Source organism: Hippocampus zosterae, chromosome 3, assembly GCF_025434085.1.
Source record: "Hippocampus zosterae strain Florida chromosome 3, ASM2543408v3, whole genome shotgun sequence".
Taxonomy (NCBI): domain Eukaryota; kingdom Metazoa; phylum Chordata; class Actinopteri; order Syngnathiformes; family Syngnathidae; genus Hippocampus; species Hippocampus zosterae.
The window spans coordinates 23,261,128-23,281,138 of NC_067453.1; the positions used below are offsets into that span (position 1 = coordinate 23,261,128).

At 43.4% G+C, this 20,011-nt stretch overlaps 1 protein-coding gene across 2 annotated transcripts in view; it reads left to right on the forward strand.

The window, feature by feature from the left end:
- Window positions 1–727: 727 nt before the first annotated feature.
- Window positions 728–20,011, forward strand: part of pik3c2a (phosphatidylinositol-4-phosphate 3-kinase, catalytic subunit type 2 alpha) — a 28,359-nt gene continuing 9,075 nt past the window's right edge. The window contains exons 1-15 of one of the 2 annotated variants that reach the window (XM_052060528.1): window positions 728–878; window positions 5,702–6,945; window positions 11,119–11,216; window positions 11,924–12,084; window positions 14,052–14,172; window positions 14,315–14,426; window positions 14,595–14,674; window positions 15,189–15,252; window positions 15,487–15,633; window positions 15,752–15,785; window positions 16,709–16,940; window positions 18,642–18,764; window positions 18,838–19,005; window positions 19,088–19,199; window positions 19,733–19,875. In XM_052060528.1, the coding sequence (XP_051916488.1) occupies window positions 5,773–6,945; window positions 11,119–11,216; window positions 11,924–12,084; window positions 14,052–14,172; window positions 14,315–14,426; window positions 14,595–14,674; window positions 15,189–15,252; window positions 15,487–15,633; window positions 15,752–15,785; window positions 16,709–16,940; window positions 18,642–18,764; window positions 18,838–19,005; window positions 19,088–19,199; window positions 19,733–19,875 (2,768 nt within the window). In that variant the 5' untranslated portion in view covers window positions 728–878; window positions 5,702–5,772. The other variant, XM_052060529.1, reaches the window with a different exon arrangement.

A 20,011-nucleotide genomic window follows, 5' to 3' on the forward strand; every position in this document is an offset into this window, starting at 1 on the left:
TTCCATTGCGGCCAACCTGCGGGCCAGACGACACTGATTTTATGACAGGGGCCGAGGGCCGGATGAAATTCGACCGCGGGCCGGACTTTGGACATGCCTGCTGTAGAGTACTGAACATCTCGCTTTTTTATGTTGCACAGAACTTGTGGTCGGTTGCTTTCATCTTTATTTTCAAACTATTTACAGGATGTAGTTTATATAGTATTTATTTGTGTTTACTAATTTCTATTCATATTTGAATTTATTTGATATCTTTTCTTGATTGATTTTCTTTTTCAGGTGAGTTTTATTTTATACATATCTAACATGGATAAGCAGACCATGCAAAACACTGATGAAATAAGATATAATAAGAAAACCTTTATTTGTCTCACACTGGAGAAATTCTCAATTATTTATAAATTCATTAATTCATGTCTAATATTCTACTGTATTGTCAACTTGAATATATAATAAAAAATATATAAATAATGAAGCATGTGAGATATGTCCTAAAATGTAACCATAGATAAAATTAGCAATTGTAAACAATTATATTCAAAATATATAGTAATACATGCATATTATCTAAATTTATGATCGTAGCTCTGTGTATTTTTTTTATTGTACAGAACTGTATCTCGGTCCAAGAAATGCTGTAGTCATGAAGACGTCACGTGCCAAACAGAAGCTGGCGTGTTCACGTGTCCACAAGACGGCGCTGCTTGCCGCTCCAATAACGCCATCCCGCATTGAGTCAACCCTCCGAGCTCTGGTCCGACCCCTTTCCAAAAAACCTCCTCGTTCAACCTCCACAGGAACTGACGTCTAAGCCGTGCAAAGTGGACGGGAAAAAAATGCAGCTGCGGGACAAAAATGGCTTCGATCACCGCTAAAAGGTGAGAAAGTGACACAATTCCCCCCTAACTAAAATGTTTGCGTCGAAACTTTTTTTGTCATCAACTGTCGTCGCGGCTCCTTTACCGGGTTGAAAGCGAACGCTTCCCGCCTCGCAAAAACCTGCTTTTCTTCCTTGTTGTGAGACCGGAGCGCTTGACTCGCGTCTACTTTTTTATAATCATTAAATTGAACTCACGCCAACTCCACCGTCGTCATTTTTGAAAACGGAATCGAACCGAGCGTGTGTTTAAATTTAACGGCGCGTTCTCTCTATTTTTGTTAGCCGCTAACTTAGCAGCCAAGTCAAGTTGGAAGTTCGAATCGCTTCGAAGTGTTGAGTTTTTTTTTTTTAACTAACCGGCGTTTTAAAATAACAGAACTTTACCCAACTCGTTTTGTTGTTTCATAAATGCTCGCGCCCTGCCTCGGGAATTTGTACAGGACTGAATATAAAAAGACTAATCAGGTAAGTTAGTGCAGCTAGTTTATCTGCCAAACTTTACTCTTAAAATGTTATTGCATTTGCGTGATCAGTATGTTCTTGTCGCGTTATTGTTTTTTTTGTATGTAAACTTGACTACTCAAACTGTATCATCGATATTCTGAATGTGATTAGCGTTTGTCTACAAATTGGTATTTACCTTCCTTTGGTTTGCTCTATTTGATGGTTGTACTGAATGAATCGTCAAAGGAGGCGACAAAACCGGCAGCAAATTTGAGAATTAAAGACAAGATAATTATTATAATTGCATTTATCAATCTGAAATATACCCTCAAACTATGATACCCAAATAATTTAAAACATAATTTCAAACTCATTTTACCCTTAAAAATATATACCGGCCATGAAAGTCGTCAAGTAAAAATGACAAAGTTATTACTTTTCTATCAGTCATTTTAGACTCAGTGGGATTTAGATCCTCTTATTATTTTTTATACTTATAGGATTTTGCAAACTGTCTTTAGTTGGGCACTAACTGATCAGCCAATTGTAGTCCCGACCTTTATATGCATCATCTTTGATTTTTTTTTACATTTTATTTATTTCATTGGGACAGTGCACATTAATCAACACGGGGTGTTTAACTGGTTTAAAATTTCAGCTGTGTGTTTCAATTGTATGTCACCGTTTACTGTAAAAGATGGTATTAACTTGAAACGTATAGCCGTATTTCAGTTTTTTTGTTTTTGTCCTATAGTCCCTTGTCTATGCCCCAGTTACATATTTTCTATTTTAAAGATGTTCTCTTTGCACTTTGAGCCAACAGACTGCTAACATTGGCAGTTTTGAACGCAGCAACAACACCACTTGTGTGTGGTTTTGTCAATTCATGGAGGAAGTGAATGAACAAAGTTGCTTCCAAAGAGATTTTTTTTTTTAACCTTTGCACGCATTCTCCATTTGTTTTCACTCAAGCGAGCATTCTCGGCTGCCTCCTGAATACTTAAACGGCACAGCAGCCAACAGCTCCAATGTTGTTATAAAGTCTTAAAGCGCCACAACGCCCCCCTCCCCTTTTTTGTGTCATAATACAGTCGAAGCCACTCAATTCTGGAGTTGGTCTTGGATCAATTCACCTTCTCTCTTCCCTCTTATGCATCCTGCTGCCATATACGGATCGCCTTACGTCGTAGCATACGCGTATCGGGAGTCAGGTTTTTTCGGCGTTTTTGTTATATTAGGATAGCTTTCAGTGTTCTTCTGCAGGCTGGAATCATTGTTCATGATTGATCTTTGAGGAACAAAGCTAACAATATTGCCAGTTGATATACCAAAAGACATAAATATCAAGCCGTGCAGATATGCTCCCTTGAGTTTCAGATCTCCAAAGAATGATGGGACATGAGACAGCTTTTTTTTTCTTTCAAGTCAGGAAAATGTTCATGACAGTATAATTTTTGTTGGGGGAGGGGGGGTGCATTTTTTTCCCCATCAGGAAACGAACGGAACTGCTCTGTCCCAATTTACAATTTCGAATAACCAACCAGCCCACCAAATCAAGGAATTAGACATCATTAAAGTAAAATCTAAAACTTGAAAAACTGACAGCCGTGCCAAACTGTGCCTTATGATCAATGTTTAAACATAGTTCAAATTGTAGAAGGGTAAAACTACTTGTACCTTAAAATGCAAAAAAATAAATAAATCAAAGCAATCCAGCTTTACTTTGTTTACAATAGCACATACGGTGAACCAGAAGTGTGTCCACTTCCTGTCTTTTTACTTTCATTGGTCACAAAGAAGCAGCTGACCAAGTCAGCCGTTACCATGCGTTCTATTGGTTTTTTTTCTTCATTTTTTTTAAACATACTTCATGGTCGTTACAGTGTAAGAAGAATTTATCTACCTTGAATGCACTAAAATAAAACAGAGTTGTTTACAAGTGGTATCGGGATGTAAGTCTGCTCACTTAACGCAACTTAACATCTTTTGACATTTTGTCTTGGAAAAAAGGCTTGTCACAACCCTCAGTCGTTAATGGAGAATGCCTATGGCATGCTAAGTTGCGCCTTGTTCATCTTATTTTATAGCCTTCTTCTTGGTCTTACAATTGTTAAAAAAATGTAAACAATTTAGCTAACAATGGTAACTGTATAATTCAACGTTTCCTCAATTTCTGTCCCTAAAAAGCACTGATAACCATTTCACTGGTTAATTCGCTTGCTAGCGGTTAGCACCACATAACGCCACATGAAATGCAACAGCAAGTTGAGTCTTTGGTGACTGCATCTTGTCTCGAGCTTAACTTTTGCTAACTAGTGACCACAACTGTCTGAATACTCGATTGTGAGTACTGAGATATCCCATGGTGGTTCCTCTTCTTTGAAAATAATGCGAATAAGCCAAAGACAAATTAAAAACTGCAGAAATAATTCTTTCAGCGCTGACGTCATTTATGATTCATGATTCGGAATTTGAACTTTAGAGGCCCATTTATCCTAACCTTTTTTTCTGTCGTATTTCATAGTGTGACGATGCAAATGACTTTGGTTTTGAGGCCAAAATATGCTGACTCTGTACTGTTTCAGGTTTGCTATCACTCCCCGCTGGTGTTAGCGCAGCTGCTAACACAGCCTTGTTGCTGCGAGCGCTAGTTACACGCCAGAGAGCAAGAGTTCAGAGAGAGAGAGAAACCCCTCAGGTTGCTTAGTATGCCAAATTCTTGAGGCGCACAATGGTGTGAGGCGAGAGCTGGCCCTAGCCAGCCTCCTCCACCACAATGGGAGGGGTTCAGTGGGGGAGCGGGGCAACAAGGGGGGAGCAGGAGGTCTTTTAGGAGTGCCTGGCGAGGGAAGGAACTCACTCAACCCTGTGGTGGTGAGATGAATGGCAGCTTTGACGAGTGAGTGGTCGCCCCGCCCCAAAAAGAAAAAGGGGCGGGGGGATTAACAAGTTGTGGTGGTTGTTTGACACGCGCTAGTTAAAGTGAACCACTTGTGAGGTTAAGCTTGCTTACTCCGAGGTTAACGTCACTTTCATTATGATGGGAGAACACAATTTTGACATCAAAATAATACAATAAATGTCATATTATGCACTGTAGGCCTGAGCAAAATGGCCTCAGTGAAAATGTAAGATTCCTCTCACACGCCCTTTCGCTAATATTAAAAGCACATCATGTTGAAACATAAACATTCACAGAACTAATAGAAAAAACTTTTCGTGACAGATGATGCGAGTAGAAGCGGCTCCTCTTGCATAGAACACTTTTGTCAAAACATGTATGTAAACATGATCAGAAAAAGAACCATCAAACTACATGGCTCAGCTGGTCCATATATCCCAGTTTGGAAGCACATACCTCGGGTCAAAAGTTTTCAACGTATCTTTGGCAGTGTTTAGCAAGATGGATTCTGTGATCGCCTTCCATACGGAAAAAGAAATGACACATTTTGGAACTACATCCGAATACACTCCTGGCAGCTAATAATAATTCTGCATTTTGCTAGCGTGAGAGCTAAAGGTCTTCATCTTCACTGAGTGCTCAACAGCGCCAACGGATGAACTCAAATGCCTGTCTGTCACTGAAGCACTCAATCAAGGATCTGCGTTCAAAAGGAAGTTGGTCATTGCTCGAGTAACTGGAAATGGGAAGTAGATGATTAATAAATTCTCGCTTACTGACCCATCTTATCTCATCTCGACATTTACGTGGCTACTTGAAAAGACTTGTAAAATGAGAACACCTTGTGTAAATGTTTGATGTAGGATATTTGTAGTACGTAGTTAGCGCAGCTGCTTGCTTTGTCACAACCCCCTCGCTCAAACCCATCGTGGTAGCAAAAGCCGCACTAGACGATGGCTCGGCTCAAAAGACGCTCATTTTGATCGGGCTTTAAAGAGGGCTGTCATCTTTTAAACAATACAATACAATACAATACATTCTGATTTATATAGCGCTTTCACAACAGCGGCAGCTGTAACAAAGCGCTTTACAAAACAGTTAACATAAAGTAAAATAATAAACACAACACACAACATAAAACACAAACAGTCGTGCAGTCCTAACCACTTTTCCGTCACACGCTTTGTTGTTTGAAGCGGTTTGAGATGAAAGAGGAGAGAATCAAAGTGTCCTTTAACCAGTGGATCAGAGACGTCATGCTCAAAATGAGCACACGTCGGCTACAAGCTAAGACACCTTCGGTAAGACACCTGAGAACTGTTTTAAATTTTCTCAGTGATGCATCCTACGTCTCCTTTTAACAATGCTGTTATTGTGGTTGCGGTTTCAAAGTTTGAGAACCAAAAAGTTGCATTAAAAAATACATACTTGTTTTTTTGTTTCTGTCACATTTTTACTGCGTCCCTTTGTTGTAGGTGTATGAGGCTTTGCTTTGGAATTCTGAGGTAAAAAGCCGTCAAGCTCATGGCACCTCCCAGTTGACACCATGGCCCAGATATCGAAAGGTAATGGGTTTAAGCTGGATGTCCCCCAGCCAAAGGGGCTTGTGGGTAAAGAGGAAGCCCTCCGCATGGAAGAAGAAGCTTTAGCGAAGCTCCAAAGGGACAAAAGGCACACTTTTTCCTCCTCTCCCACTGGGGGTTCCTCCCCCAAGCCAAACAAGCCCAAGTCTGCGACCGTTGCTTCCGCTCCCGCATCTTCTCAACGTTTGCCTGCCGCCAAGAGACCAGAAAAGGACCTCATTGTGTTTCCCGAGACCAAGAAGCAGCCAGAGGCCAACAAGTTCAGGGACATCGATGTGGACAAGCTGACCAACGAGGAGCTGGAGAAGCTCCTCTTAGATGAAAACTTTGGGGCCAACAGTAAAGTATCGCGCCCGTCGTCGCTGCTGGGCTTCAACCTCAGCGCCTCCTACCCCGGTGGCCATACGTGTAGCTCATCTCCTTTCCAAGGTTCCCAGTGGACGCCCATTCTGTCCACTCCGTCGAGTTCTGCTGCGTCTACGCCCACCCATCAGCCGGCACCCTTGTTCCCTTCCGCCCCGTTCCCCAAGCCAGGGACGTTTCAGAATGGCTTCACTCCAGCCCTGTCGCCCTTCATGGCCCTGCCCGCCCAGCAGACGTCTTTCTTGCCCTTCACTCCCATACAACCTGCCGCCACCGCCGCCACCACCATGGTGTTCCCCCCGCCGCCTGCCGTGGACCCCGAGATGGCAAAACTCTTTGATAAAATTGCCAGCACCTCGGAATACTTGAAGAACGGCAAGGCGACCTGCACTGACCTAGATTCCGCTCCGGCGTGCTCTGCCTCCCTGGCACCCAACCCGGCGGCCCAGCAACCGGCGGCGGAATCCACGGGCATCGGCCGCTTCGACTGGCTGGATCTGGACCCGCTGACTAAGCGCAAACCCGACAGCGAGGAAACGGGCACCACGCCGGGGGACGATCCCGATGCGACGCAGGGGCTTTCTGCTGGGGATCCCTGGGACGCTGTGCTGGAGACTGAAGGGAAAAGTAGTAGTAGCAGTCACCCGATTGAAGGGAAGGCATCTGGCTCGGGCCGATCGCAACAGAGGAGGGCGTCGACTGGGGCCGCTGTTACGAGGAGCCACTCGCTCAACATTCCGGGAACTTCCTCGCAACATAAAGCAAACAGTCAGGTAGGCACGCACACACACACAAACGCTTCTCTACTTGCGAATATTCAAGTGATTTTTTGTTTGTTTAATAGACTATTTACATGTGGTAAAGGAGAGCCACAGTGTGCTGTGATTCGAAATCATTTTACACTGCACGGCGCGACTCACTTCACCGCGGCTTCTTTTTGTAATCGGGTGATCAGATTTTAAAAGGGTACTGGAATTCTTGAATTTGGGAACTGGAAACCACGCAGGTGATGTAAACCATTATTGATGCCTCAAAAAGAAATGTTCCGTCATTAGCTTGCACAGTCTGTAGCCGTGCCGTAGCCCTGGACGGTGATGTATTTTTCATTTATTTCATGGATAACCGCGTCAGATGCATCATCACCAGTTCAGCAGACTGATGCATTCAATGCCGTGTTGTTCTCAGAACATCGCGCTGATGAATAAAGCCAAGTTGGTCCCACGCTGGTAAAGTGGCATCAAATCAGCTGGTATAATCTTTGTCCTATTTGTGACCCTAAAATGGATGGATGAACATATTATTACAGGCAACGTGAAAGGGCATCTACTCTTGTATGCCAATGCTGGTCACTCAGCCTCCCAAAACGTTTTACTACGAAACCCATCAATCTCAATGTTCACATACTTTTTACTTATTTTAGAATGAGATGGGTTGTTTTTTTCCCCTCAATCTGTGGTTACAAACACAAGTAATAAGAGGTCTTGTGAGGAATATTTAGGACATTGCCTCAGGACATTGCTGCGGGTATTTCTGCTGTTTTTTTTTTTTTTTTTTAAACCCATAAGACCAAATTACCATGTGCTGTTTTGTGGCGATTTTCACTTTTTTGGGGGGGGGGGTTATGCGATATACATCATTCCCGCAATGATTTGAACTTGGTGCATGAATATAAAAACAAGAAAGGGATAGTGTCTTAAAATAGTCACAGGATGGATGGATGGATGGATGGACAAAAAGCACTGCTTATTGTTCATCTATGTCAACGCCCAACAATCGTCTGATGTCTAGTTTCTTCCCCTGGTGATATTTAACCAAACTGCACTGTTAAGGATCGGTTTTACCCCAACAACTTGGCTGAATCTGCGCTCAGTTATTTAAAATGAGTCTATCAAGTCACTTGCTTTCACCGACCTTTCGTGGCAACGGACGTGTTAGAGGATCACCATGGCGACCAACATGTGGCAGCACAAATTGAAATCGTGCAGTCATTTGAACTTTCAAGTTTTGCGGAGTTTTACTCAATATTTTGGTTTGCACTTCACTATGTGTAGGAGTTCAGATGTTTCCTGCCAATGTTGGGTCAAGCGGCGTAACTCTACTCAAATGAATTTCACAAAATTGGGGGTATACTGTAATCGTTTGTCGTTACGTCTGCAATCGCTTTTTGTGACGTCACTAATTTGCCGTCATTGAAGGACCAAAGTTAAACGCATGACGGTACCGATAACCGGAAAACAAGTGTGATAGATTATTTATTTATTTACTTTGTTCGCTCTTAAAACTGCTTCTGGTCATATCCGAAAGCGCGCTTCCAAACGATGCCACTCGCTTTAAATGTAGTCAAAGTGCGATAATGCATCACTACCTCAGACGACGCACCTCCCTGAAGTGTCAGCAAAATTTTAGTTTAGGACGTACCACAAACACAAGAGCGTTTTTGCCATCGCAGGCGGATCGAGCGTGTTCCCGCTTGCCAGTCTGCCTGTCGAAATGTCTTTGTGCTGATCTTAATCTGCTTGGGCAATTTCATCTTAAATTCAGTGAGTGTTGACGTCAGCCAGGAGTACAATGAACCGTCTGAACTTGCATCTCCCACACTTGCAGACCCCGCCCCCAAGCCAGACTCTTCTGATCTTTTATTCAATACTCTAATTACACCTTACGTATGCTGCAGTGCACTTAGCAGAGTGGATGCTTGCCGTTGCTGAGCCGGGATGTCAACAACTGTACGAGTCACTTGACAGAACGCATAAAATTTCACCTTGCCAAGAGATACAAAAGAACATTAAAAAAAGATCAATAGCAGGCCAGACTTCTTACATACTGTATTAGGTGGAACATACTTTATGCATTTTTCTTTGATAATGAAGCTCTCTGTCTCTGTGCGAAGATTTGAGTCCATCGCACGAAGGGCAAATTGTACCCCACGTTCATTTCCTGATCGAAAGAGGAAGCTGATTTGTTTTGAGTCTCGCTGGTTCCTCTGATGACGGAACGAACGGCTTGCAACAAGCACTTGGCTGCATTGACGTACATGTTTGCGAACAAGAGGCAGATGTTTTCTGCTGACTGCTTTGTCGTCTTTTCAGCCATTGTCTTCATCCATCATCAAAGTGGATAATGAACTGCTAGAGATGCAAATCTATTGATTTTTGTGTGATCTCCGACTCTTCCCTTCCGCTTACAGTTTGAAAGCCTAACACGGGACTATCCGGTAACTACGCGATGACATAGAGCGGTACGTGATGTGTCATAACATCGCATGCCATCGGCCTCCTATATAGCACGCACCCACAACAAAGACATCATGCACTTGATTTGGGAGATGTTGCTCTTTAATTGATCCCAATTTGAAACAAATCTGCCGATTCCCATCCATTGTGTACCTCTTGTTAATATGTCCCCATGAAAGTATCTTCGTATCGGAAATATATTGGTCGCAAGGTGCTATTTTGCGCCAAATGTCACTTTCAGCGCTTCTGACGGCGACGCTCCGCCCATTTTGTCACATTCCCAACTCATCTTGCGAACACGTGCCTTCCCTTACGGTCGGCGTCTTCATCACTTTGCACCAGCGGCACGGCGACACATCACAGTGATGAAAGGGACAAGGCTTTTTTTAGCCAACATGGGGATCACATGAGCGCTTGAACAAAGGCGGGCCTGTCTCGCTCTCCGCTGTTTGTTTGATTCAGCCTGCATTTGTTTTTGCTTACAATATGTCGCTCGACAAAGCCCCGGGGCAACTTTTAAAAATTGTCACCTCAGCAGCGGTAATTTGCGACGGCCGACCGAATGCATGCGGCGAGACGCAGCTCCGCTGTTAAAACTCCCCGACTGACATGCTATACCGAGTTACTCAACGCGTCCAGCCAACTCGTCACGCTCATTTATTGATACCCACATCACCTGCACTTCATATCTCACTTTTTGTATTCGATATTTTTTGGGGGATGATATATCAATGGAATAATCGGTAGAATACTCACTCCTAAAATATTTGAAAGCTGCAGATCTGTGACTATCCCTAACCTTTTTGTTAGTGGTAAATGGGCTTTTACCGATACAGTGCTTTTCGACCTACAGAATTCTCAAAGCGCTTTAACGCCGTCTCCTCACTCACATTGTCCGTCATTGAAAACAGGCGATAGCAAATATGCCTTAAAGGAACAACGGCTCATGACAAAGCCTCATGAGATTCTATTTAAAAAGTGTTTGACAGGGTTCACTATGAACGGGATGACCCCTTGTGTCTTTTTTTGTGTTATTGTGACACACTTGCAGTCCAACTTGTGCTTCTGTGTGTTAAATCAAGAAGTTTCTAATGGGAGGAAATGACGATTGCATCCACATTCCATGCATTTTTACAACACCCCCGCCCCCTCTTCTTTTTACTCCTCCTCCTCCTGGTCCTCTTTTCCCCTCACCAGCATTGATGTCGTAGTTACACATTCCCAAAGCCGTGACTGGGCATTTTGCATAGCCCGGGCTCTTTGCGATGTGCATTTCCTGTGCCCCGGGAAGTGCATTCCTCGAGTCAGCCTGTTCCGTAAAATAGCACCAAGTGTTACTGCAATTTCCCGGCAGTAAGCCGCTTATCTTGCAATTGTGTGCGTGCTTGAGAGGAACCGGTTCCAGGTTTCCTCGCCAACGCTTTGGAGATTTTGTCTGAACACTCAGGCCTTTTTAATCCCGCCTAATAACAACTAAATCATGCCTTCTACAATTTAGAGCAGATGAGTAAAGTAAGATGTCACGCTCTAATTCACTTTTCATAGTCATCGTGCGCCATCAACATTCTTGGAATTCAAACCCTGAAAGCTGACATCAGAGCGGTCGGTGGTGTATTCAAATTCTCATCTGGGTTGTTCCTCTTTGTTTTTTTTTTTCGTGTGTGTTTCTAATTCCTACACTGCGTGTACATGTGTGTGTTTTGGCACATTCAGGACAAAGGCAAAGGAAAAGGTCTAGTGAAGAATGATGCCCTGGAGCAAGAAGACGCTCAGAACCTGGAGGTGGTGGCCTTCTGCAAAGACGTGGCGAGGTATGACGTCTGGGCAGCATCGCTGATGCTTCATTGGCTGTCAAACTTTATACTGTACATCAGGGGTGTGAAACTCATTTTGGTTACGGGCCACATCATAGTTCGGGTTTCCTTCGGAGGGCCATACTGACTGAAGTTCGTTCACAGTGCAACATCAAATAAACGTTTGGTTGTCTCAGATTACAAACACGCCACAATTTTATGAAAGACTAGTTTTGAAATCGGGGACAAGTAATCATGTTAAATTAGTTTTCAAATGCTTTCTAATGTTTAATTTGTTTTGAAAGAGGGATTGGAAGCAAAGACATTCTTGCAGTATCTCAACATTTTTAAAAGTGAAGTCCATTTGCATTGTTGGTATTTATCAAGAAACTTGACATTTGATACATCATTTACTTTGGCGGGCCAAATCTGGCCCCCGGGCCTTGAGTTTGACACCTGGACTGTACATGAATAGGGACGGCCCTGCTGCAAACGGACCAAAACCTCAAGTGCTTGATACCTCCCCAGGAACGTTTATAAAAGCCTGTATTCATACTTGACACCAGAAGTGCGTAACTCCAGAGTTTTGTTTCGATTTTCATTTACCTGACATGCTTTCGCGGAAATCTTTCGCCGCCTTGTCTCGCCATTATCTCTTCAAGGCAGAAATATGTATGCGTGCGCATACACACACACAATTTAAATTTTTGTGTCCCTTCTTGCAGCCTGCGCTCCAAATTCCCTCACGTCGATACGTCCACCAACCCCGGCTACTTCCGCAGTCCCGTAATCGCCCAAAGGGACGCTGGGGGTGACACCAGCTGCTCCGTAAAGGTGTCCATTGAGATTTCGGACTCTCAGCAGCCGGTGACCTTTACTTGTGATGGTAAGTTCCGAGAGGGACAAAATGTTTGATTCCTCGATGGCATTTGTTCACAGATGATCTTTTATGAAATTGAGGTCAGTGACTGCCTGCTAATTAGGAGGAAATTGGCCAAACTCTTCACTCCCATTTTTGTCTTTTTTTTTTTTCACACCCTCTTGTACACGGCGTTCCTGTTGCGTAGAGTCGGGAGGGTCTCTGTTTTCGCCTTATCTTAAGGTCTCCGAACAATTTTGTTTTCCTTCCCAGGAGAAACTGATTGCAGCTGACACCCCCCCCCCCCCCCCCCCCCGACACCAGGCTCACTCCTTGTCCTGTTAGGTGATTTGAGCAGGGGTACAAAAATACTTCAAATATAGTTCGGCTTTTTTGTCTTTTAAACGCACCTCCTGTGTCTTTTTCTGGCTCTCTGAAGATAAATATTTTTGCCTGGTGTGTAGAACATACCATCAATCCTGCTGACAGCTGAATTCCACTTCTTTTAGGCTTAAGCCGCATCATGTGTTGCATCTGACCGACTGACCTACTGTTCCCTTGCTTGAGTAAAAGAAACTTCCTTCCTTCCCAACTTCTCCAAAAGCACTTTCCCAGCTTCCCCATTTCGCCTCGTCATCAGGCCTATGTTGACTTCCAAATGGTCTACCCCCTTTTTTGGGGGATATTTTGTGACCCGATGCACTGGAAATGCCGTTAAATGTGTACCTTACTGAAGTGAGGCACTTCGTTTGCCTGAATACTCCAACTAAAAATGCCCTGTTGGGATCTCGCTCTCTCGCTAGCTCAGTGTCCCAAAATCTGTGGCGTGCGCCCACCATGTCTTATCCTGACTGTGAGCTCCAATTCTGGGCTGAAAAGAAATAGCCTCCATTCCTCTGGTGGGTGGAGGGCTGTTATTACTGGATCCGGGGTGGTCTCCATCTTTGTGAATGCCTCACTTACGGCCTCACTTTATCCGGCTTTGCATCCGTACAATCATAGAGCCACTTTCAAAAATGCTAACGTACCAAAATATGCTTCTTTTTTTGTCAACAAACTACACCTACTGCACAACCCATGCCCGCTAAATACATGTCGGCAACGCTCTGCTCCTGTGACTCACTTCGAACCAAGAACAGGTTTGATTTGGATTATTAGCCCATTCAAAAGTTGGCATGTCCATTAGGAAGGTTGGACCGAAATGCGTGTGTCCACAATGTCAGAAACGCAGGTACGGTTTAAAGAATAATCGATTGCAAGAACGGGATCAAAAATGTTGCTTTTATAAAATATAACTAGATCAACATGGCGGACCACATTGTATCCCACCGGAAATCTTCCTGGATTTCCTCGTGCATTGCACTTCTAAATTGTATAGCGAAAGTGAGGCCTCCACCAAGGCAGTATCCGAAGCATGCCTGCTGCCTGACTCATTTAATGGGAGGAAAAAAAATATCACGTGATACCGTTCCTTCCAGTACTCTTGGCGGCGGTAATTCAAATTTCAAATTTGTCAACCCAGCCCATGATTAAATTGAAACATAATCTCCCGCTCGATGCTTTTTTTTACATTTCGGCAAGAAACTTAAAAAAAAAATAGGTCAACAACCTAGTGGTAAAGTTAAGTCTCGTATCCGTTGAATGTCACGGGACCAACCCTCTTTGGACCGTAAGTACTTGCGTAAATACACAAAATGGCACCAAGAGGCAAACCGGATTGACCCGTTGGCACGTTGAAATAACGCATGTGTACCTAATGACGTGTCCAGTGAGCGTTGCCGCTCACCTCGTGACCGTCGAGTGTAAAATGAACAATAAAATCATTCGCCGCCAAGTCAGATGCGTTATTTTCTTGCGTGCTTCCCTTGCACTTTGAGGTGTTTACTAAAACAGGAATTGGTTCTTTTCTAAATCATGTCCACCCGCATTGCCTCTGCCCTCTCCGCTGCATTTCTTATCTGCTCAACAGTCGTTTTTTTTTTTTCACGCCGCAGTGAATTCTCCGGTGGAGCTCCTGATCAGTCAGACGCTCTGCTGGGTTCACGACGACCTGGACCAGGTGGACTTCTCCAGCTACCTCCTCAAAGTGTGCGGCCGGGAGGAAGTGCTGCAGAAGTGAGCTAGTTTCCTGACGCGACGTTGCACTTTCACTGACGGTTGTCTCGTGGCGTCGTTCCATTTCCCTATCCCGATTATAAGCGTCCGTTCATTATTAAGGCTTAGCGTAACATTGCATCTGTGTTGTCCCGCGTCGCAGTAAACACAGCCTGGGCAGCCATGAGTACGTCCAGAACTGCAGGAAGTGGGAGAACGAGATCACATTACAGCTTCTCTCTCATTCCACCATGAGACGGGACTTGGCTCGCACTGTAAGTCATTTCCATGTCCACTGAAATGTCCTGTTTAACCGCTCTCGCAGTCCCATCAGTCATCCTCACTTTCAATCTCGGGATCCTACTCGCCTCGTGTTTAAAAAAAATCTAATAAAATTCCATGATCAGCTGCTTAATCCTTCCTGGTTTTTTGTGCCAACTCAGGTGGATGATGATAACGCGTCCATCAATTTGGACGAACACCTAAGCTATGTGGAGCGACCATTTAAGGAGACCGCCACAAGGTAAGAAGGCCGTAAACCCGTGTGAGTGAGGAAGATGATGTGATCCAGGAAATAGTTTGGAAAGGGACGAAATAATGTTGGAATACGACCACGTTCGAAGATGTTGAACGAAAGAGGTGGAACATCATGGAAGCTCTTTCCAACATTGACTCGATCAACTCTAAGGCACCGGTTTTGCAATGTTCACTGGCAGGCACCAGGGGACTTCGGGGGAGGTTCAGCAGCTTGAGAAAAATAAAATCTGAAAAAAATATTCCGAAGCCTCCTGTACATAGTATACTACTTACTACTTTCTTCATCCACAAAGGAAATTTACTGTTCTAGTCATCTCCACTTAAAAAAAAAAAACGCAAGGCAAAGCAGACATAACAAATTATTTACAACAAATTAAAAAAAAACATCTCTGCACAAGTTCAAGACTGCCAACAAACTTCCTAAACGAATAGGGAACTTTTTTTTCCTGTACTGTACATAGACATAACTTTTAACTTTCTCTTTCCCTCTGTGCCTCCAGACAAGGTCTGACCGACTACCTGGAAGGTTATCACAACCAAGTCAACATCTGCCTACAAAATGAGGTAGTCCTGCAAGTCTGGGATGAAAATGAAGGCTTAACAATGTACACTGTTTTTGATTCTTAGCAGGACATGCGTTTGAAACTCATGTAAGAATGAATTCAATTGGGCCACTCTGCCTTTGCTGTACTCCTTCCTCGTCCCCCCCCCCCCTGTTGAGCTTTTGAATACGGTCAAGCTAATGACTTATTAGCTGTTAGAACACCCAAGGTAACATGTCTGCATCTCTAAATTCAGAGCAGCCAGTACAAGACTGTGGACCGGGTGGTGCAGACGGTGAAGAACTTCTGCTGCGCTCTGGATGAAGTTGAGACTCAGGCTATCGCAGAGGCCATCAAAAGACTGCGACACTCCGTCAACCTGCCCAGGACGCGTTCGCCGATGGTGGGCTTTAAAGCGCGCGCACACACACACACACACACACACACAGGCACATCATAGTTGTTGATGTGTGTGTGTGTGTGTATATGCTCCTTGAAAATGACCGTGCCTTACCTTTTAGATGGGGTCCCCATCATCTGGGCAGACGGCAAATGGTAAGAACCATACTCACTGACAAATTGCATTGAAATATGCCACCTGCGTTTTTTTTTTTTCAGAATCACTGCAACAGCGCTCGGTGTTGTTTCGAACGTAGTGAAGGTTTAATGAAAATTAAAATAAGTGCAGAGTGTTGTAAAGAGATGCAATCTCAATTAATTCACCATCTCACTTATGCATTATTTTAATCATTGATTAATCTGAATGTCACTGAATCATGTTTTAATTTCCATCCAGTTCTTTAAAAACAGGACATAAATTCATTTTGAGGGTGTTTTATGTTTTTTACATTACATTTATACACTTGATCCGAATTGTATGTTTTTGGGAAAAACATAGAGGGATGCTCTCGCTTGACATGGTAGAGAAAAACAGAGCTTAGTTTTTGATTCCGCACCTCAAAATTACTTTAAAACAGCTGTCAGACCTGACTCAACAAAATTGTGTTCCCCAGTGTGATGAAAAATAATTGCAATTTAATTTAAAAAATGATTAAGTAGGTGATTGAACCCCTAATTTGTCTTCATATACTTTGCTAAATAATTTCCCAAATTTATTGTGAATAGAAAATAGAAAAAAAAATTAAAATCGAAGTGAATTAAGCAATTTTACAAATACATAAAATTAAAAAAAATAGTTGTTTGAATTCTATTCAATAGTACAATTAAAATGAGAGTCATTAGTTTATTATCACAATAAAATAAGCAGTGTTGCCTACAATTTAATGAATGAATTAACCTCATCTACAAATGACCTGGCCCATCTATCCCTGTTAAAAATCAAGTTTTCCCGCACCTTCTGCTTTTCGTGAACCTATTTATTTAGATTTGCAACAAATATAATGACTGGGAGGTGCGACCCCCTCCACAGCAGTGAAGTACAACTCACAACACTGAATCCATTTTTGACTCCTCATCAGGGCACGCCAGCCCAGTGGACGAAAGCATGGCGCTGCTCACCGATGCCGTTTACGACTTGGCCAAGCTCTACCTGCGCTCCTTCTGCGCGCCTTCCACCTCCATCAGCTCGCCCTCGCTCAATGGCGAAACGCCAAAGGAGCGGCGGAGCAGCAAAGAAGCCTCAGGAACTACGGACCACGTCCAGTTCACCGTCTTTGCCCTGCACGGCATCCCGGCCAACTGGGTCAGCAGGTAAACACAGATGCTTATGGATTTAGTACCAAATGGCCGGTATGTACATCATATCAATTAGAATAAGTGATGAGAGGAAAAAATGTCATTCTGACATCTGTTTTCAAGGCACACATATTAGAAAACCACTTCAGCGTTGCTTCCCGCAGCTTGTTTTTTTCCACGCCAGTGTCTGATTTCAACCTGGCTTTATCTCGCGCATGCATGCGTGCCTGGAACGAACATGGACAAATTTTCCATTCTCAACTCTTGTCGCGCATCTGGAACCACAAAAGCAGCAGTTACCTTGGTGGCCACAAAAGCCTGTGACTTTATTTTAAACAACGACAGGAATTTAGAAACAAGTGTGATGTCACAAAATAACTAGAATGAAAATCTGATTTGAGTTCTGACCTGCACCCAATATATGCCAATTTTTTTTTGGGGGGGCCATATTTTGCTTGTTAAAAAAAAAAATCTCACGGCACACCATGAAACAAAAATGTCATATCAACGATATCTGCTAAAATCATGATGATCTCATCTCAATTTACTCTCAAATGTATTTACTCCTTGTCGAATCTGTTCAAGGCTCTTGTTCTGTTGGATGAATGGCAGGTGGACGCTGGTGGAAAATGTCATGTCGCTTCATCAGCTTGTCAAAGAGCCTTTCATCCTCTGGCTATCACTGTAATTTACAAACTAATTAAGTAGAACCAAATCATTTCCCACCAGTCATTGCTTAAACCATGTAAACTTGTAGAACTTTTTTCCCATCTCAGTAGCAATTTCCATCCTAATAACCGGCTTCTGCATACTCCATGCCTGGCTCTATTTTAAGCCGGTGGCAAACGTTGTTGCTGTTTTTCCATCCACAAAGGAGTAGCCAGACATTTTTGTCCCGTGACGCTCTCTTGTTGGGGTCACGTTGTGTGTGCGTTTGGCTTGTATGTCATCCATCTGTTGCGGCCACAGGGAAGGCCCGGGATAGTGACGGAGCGGCCAACGCAGATGCCACGGAGCGCAGAATTTCACATTTTGTTTCATTTGTGACACTGTTTGAGATCTCAGCATCGGGTCTGAACTTATATACTATATACTGTATTATATTTATTCAGTGTGAAGAAATGAATATCCAGGGTGGACCAAACGTAGGTATACACTTGTTTGGGAAAGCTTGTGAGGGAAGGGAGGGAGGGAGGGAAGGAGGGAAGGAAGGAAGGAAGGAACCCGTAAAACCATGATTTGAAACCCCTTACTTAAAGGGTTTGGCAAACGTTGCAATGTTGACGTGTTTTGTAAATGTCATTGAAATCAGTACATAAAAGTGAAAACGTGTCAGGGTGATGAAACTGCAATCTACAGAATTCCTGTCTGGAGGTTGCCGCACCCACGCACGCGTGTTAAAATTAGACTTGTTCTCAGGTGTGTGTGGGGGCACAGGCGGATGTCTAAGAGAAAACAAAGGAGCCTTTGTAGGGATGTTGGCATCAGCATTGTCACTGACTGCTTAATAGCGCGTTGAGGCCAAACTTGTCTTATGGCATATTAATGAGATGCCACAAAAGGCTGGCACTTAATGTCCTGAAATGTCTTTTTTTTGTCTTAAGATTAAGAAAACCTTTATTAGTCTCGCAATGGAGAAATTCCAGATTCACAGCAGCAAAGTTATGAAAGGAAGAAGTAGAACAACAAAAAAAAGTGGTCTTCCTTTCCTTACAGTTATGAGAAATATTTCCTGATGTGTTTCCTCACCCACAACGGCAAGAACCTTTTCAAGCCGGTGCAATCCAAGCGAGTTGGCACATACAAGAGCTACTTCTACCACATAAAATGGGACGAGCTGTAAGTGATGAATCCACAAGTATTCACTTTGATATGCCGTTTCTCTCATCATCTTTTTCCCTTTTTATTCAAGGATCAATTTCCCCATCGCCGTGGCCGTGCTTCCGAGGGAGTCCATCCTGAGCCTGACTCTGTATGGTGTGCTCAACCAGAATGCTGGAGGCTCCCCAGACTCCAACAAACAGAGGAAGGCACCGGAGATGCTGGGCAAAGTGTCAATGCCGCTGTTTGACTTCAGACGGTAGGAAATCATCCATCTTGTCACAATTCAAGTCCCAAGTCCTGCACAACGCCGATGATTTGAGACTGGCTGTGCTTCACAGGGTTCTCGCCAGGGGCACCCGGCTGTTGTGTTTATGGGCGTCTGTGCAGGGAGCCGCCGCTGGCTCTGCGGGCAGCCGCAAAAAGATGCCTGTAGAGAGAATTGTGCTGCAGGTTAGTAAGATAGTGATGTGCATGAGTTGCCTGAGGGCCATACTTGATTTTTTTTTTTAATTAAACGGACAGCCTTTGCAGATGAGGAACTCTTTCTACATGTCAACTAATTAATTTCAATGACATCATAATACAGTTATTTTTTTCTTTTAATTTATGAAACAATTATTTCATGCAAACATGTTACATGTGCATGTATGATGTAGTTAATTTTACAAATTAATTTACTATTAGCCTCTTCAATGAGATGTAATATTTTTAAAATATATTTTTGCGGGGGGGGGGTTCTTAATGAATGCAGCAACAAAGACACTGTAAACGCTTTGTGGGCTGGATTAAAGAAGAGAATGTCCTACATATGGCTTGAAGACCATACTTTGTCCAAAGTGGTCTATTGTTGTTGTTTGTTTTTGTTTTTGTTTCGTTTTTTTTTTTTTTTTTTGTGTTCTCGTTTTGTTTTGGGGATTCATAAGATGGCTGCCATGTGTCAGCTTGAATACGACTTGTGAGTAACTGAAGGGTATCGCCAACAGGTGGATTTCCCCAACTCTGCGCTGGATGTTTTGTATGTGGGCCCTCAGGAACCTCCCAGGCCAGAGCCCAGCCCAAAGGAGGAGCTTGATCCTGACCTCCGACGAAAACTGGAGAAAATCTGCAGCCGAGCATCCAATTTTGGGTAAAGGAAACGCATCTTTAAAAAACACCATCAACTTAAATTAACAACAACAAAAAAAGTAACGGCTTCCATACTAAAGTCAGAAAAAAAGAAGAGTATGTTAAGTACTCTACTGATGGTTTAGCTATTCACAATA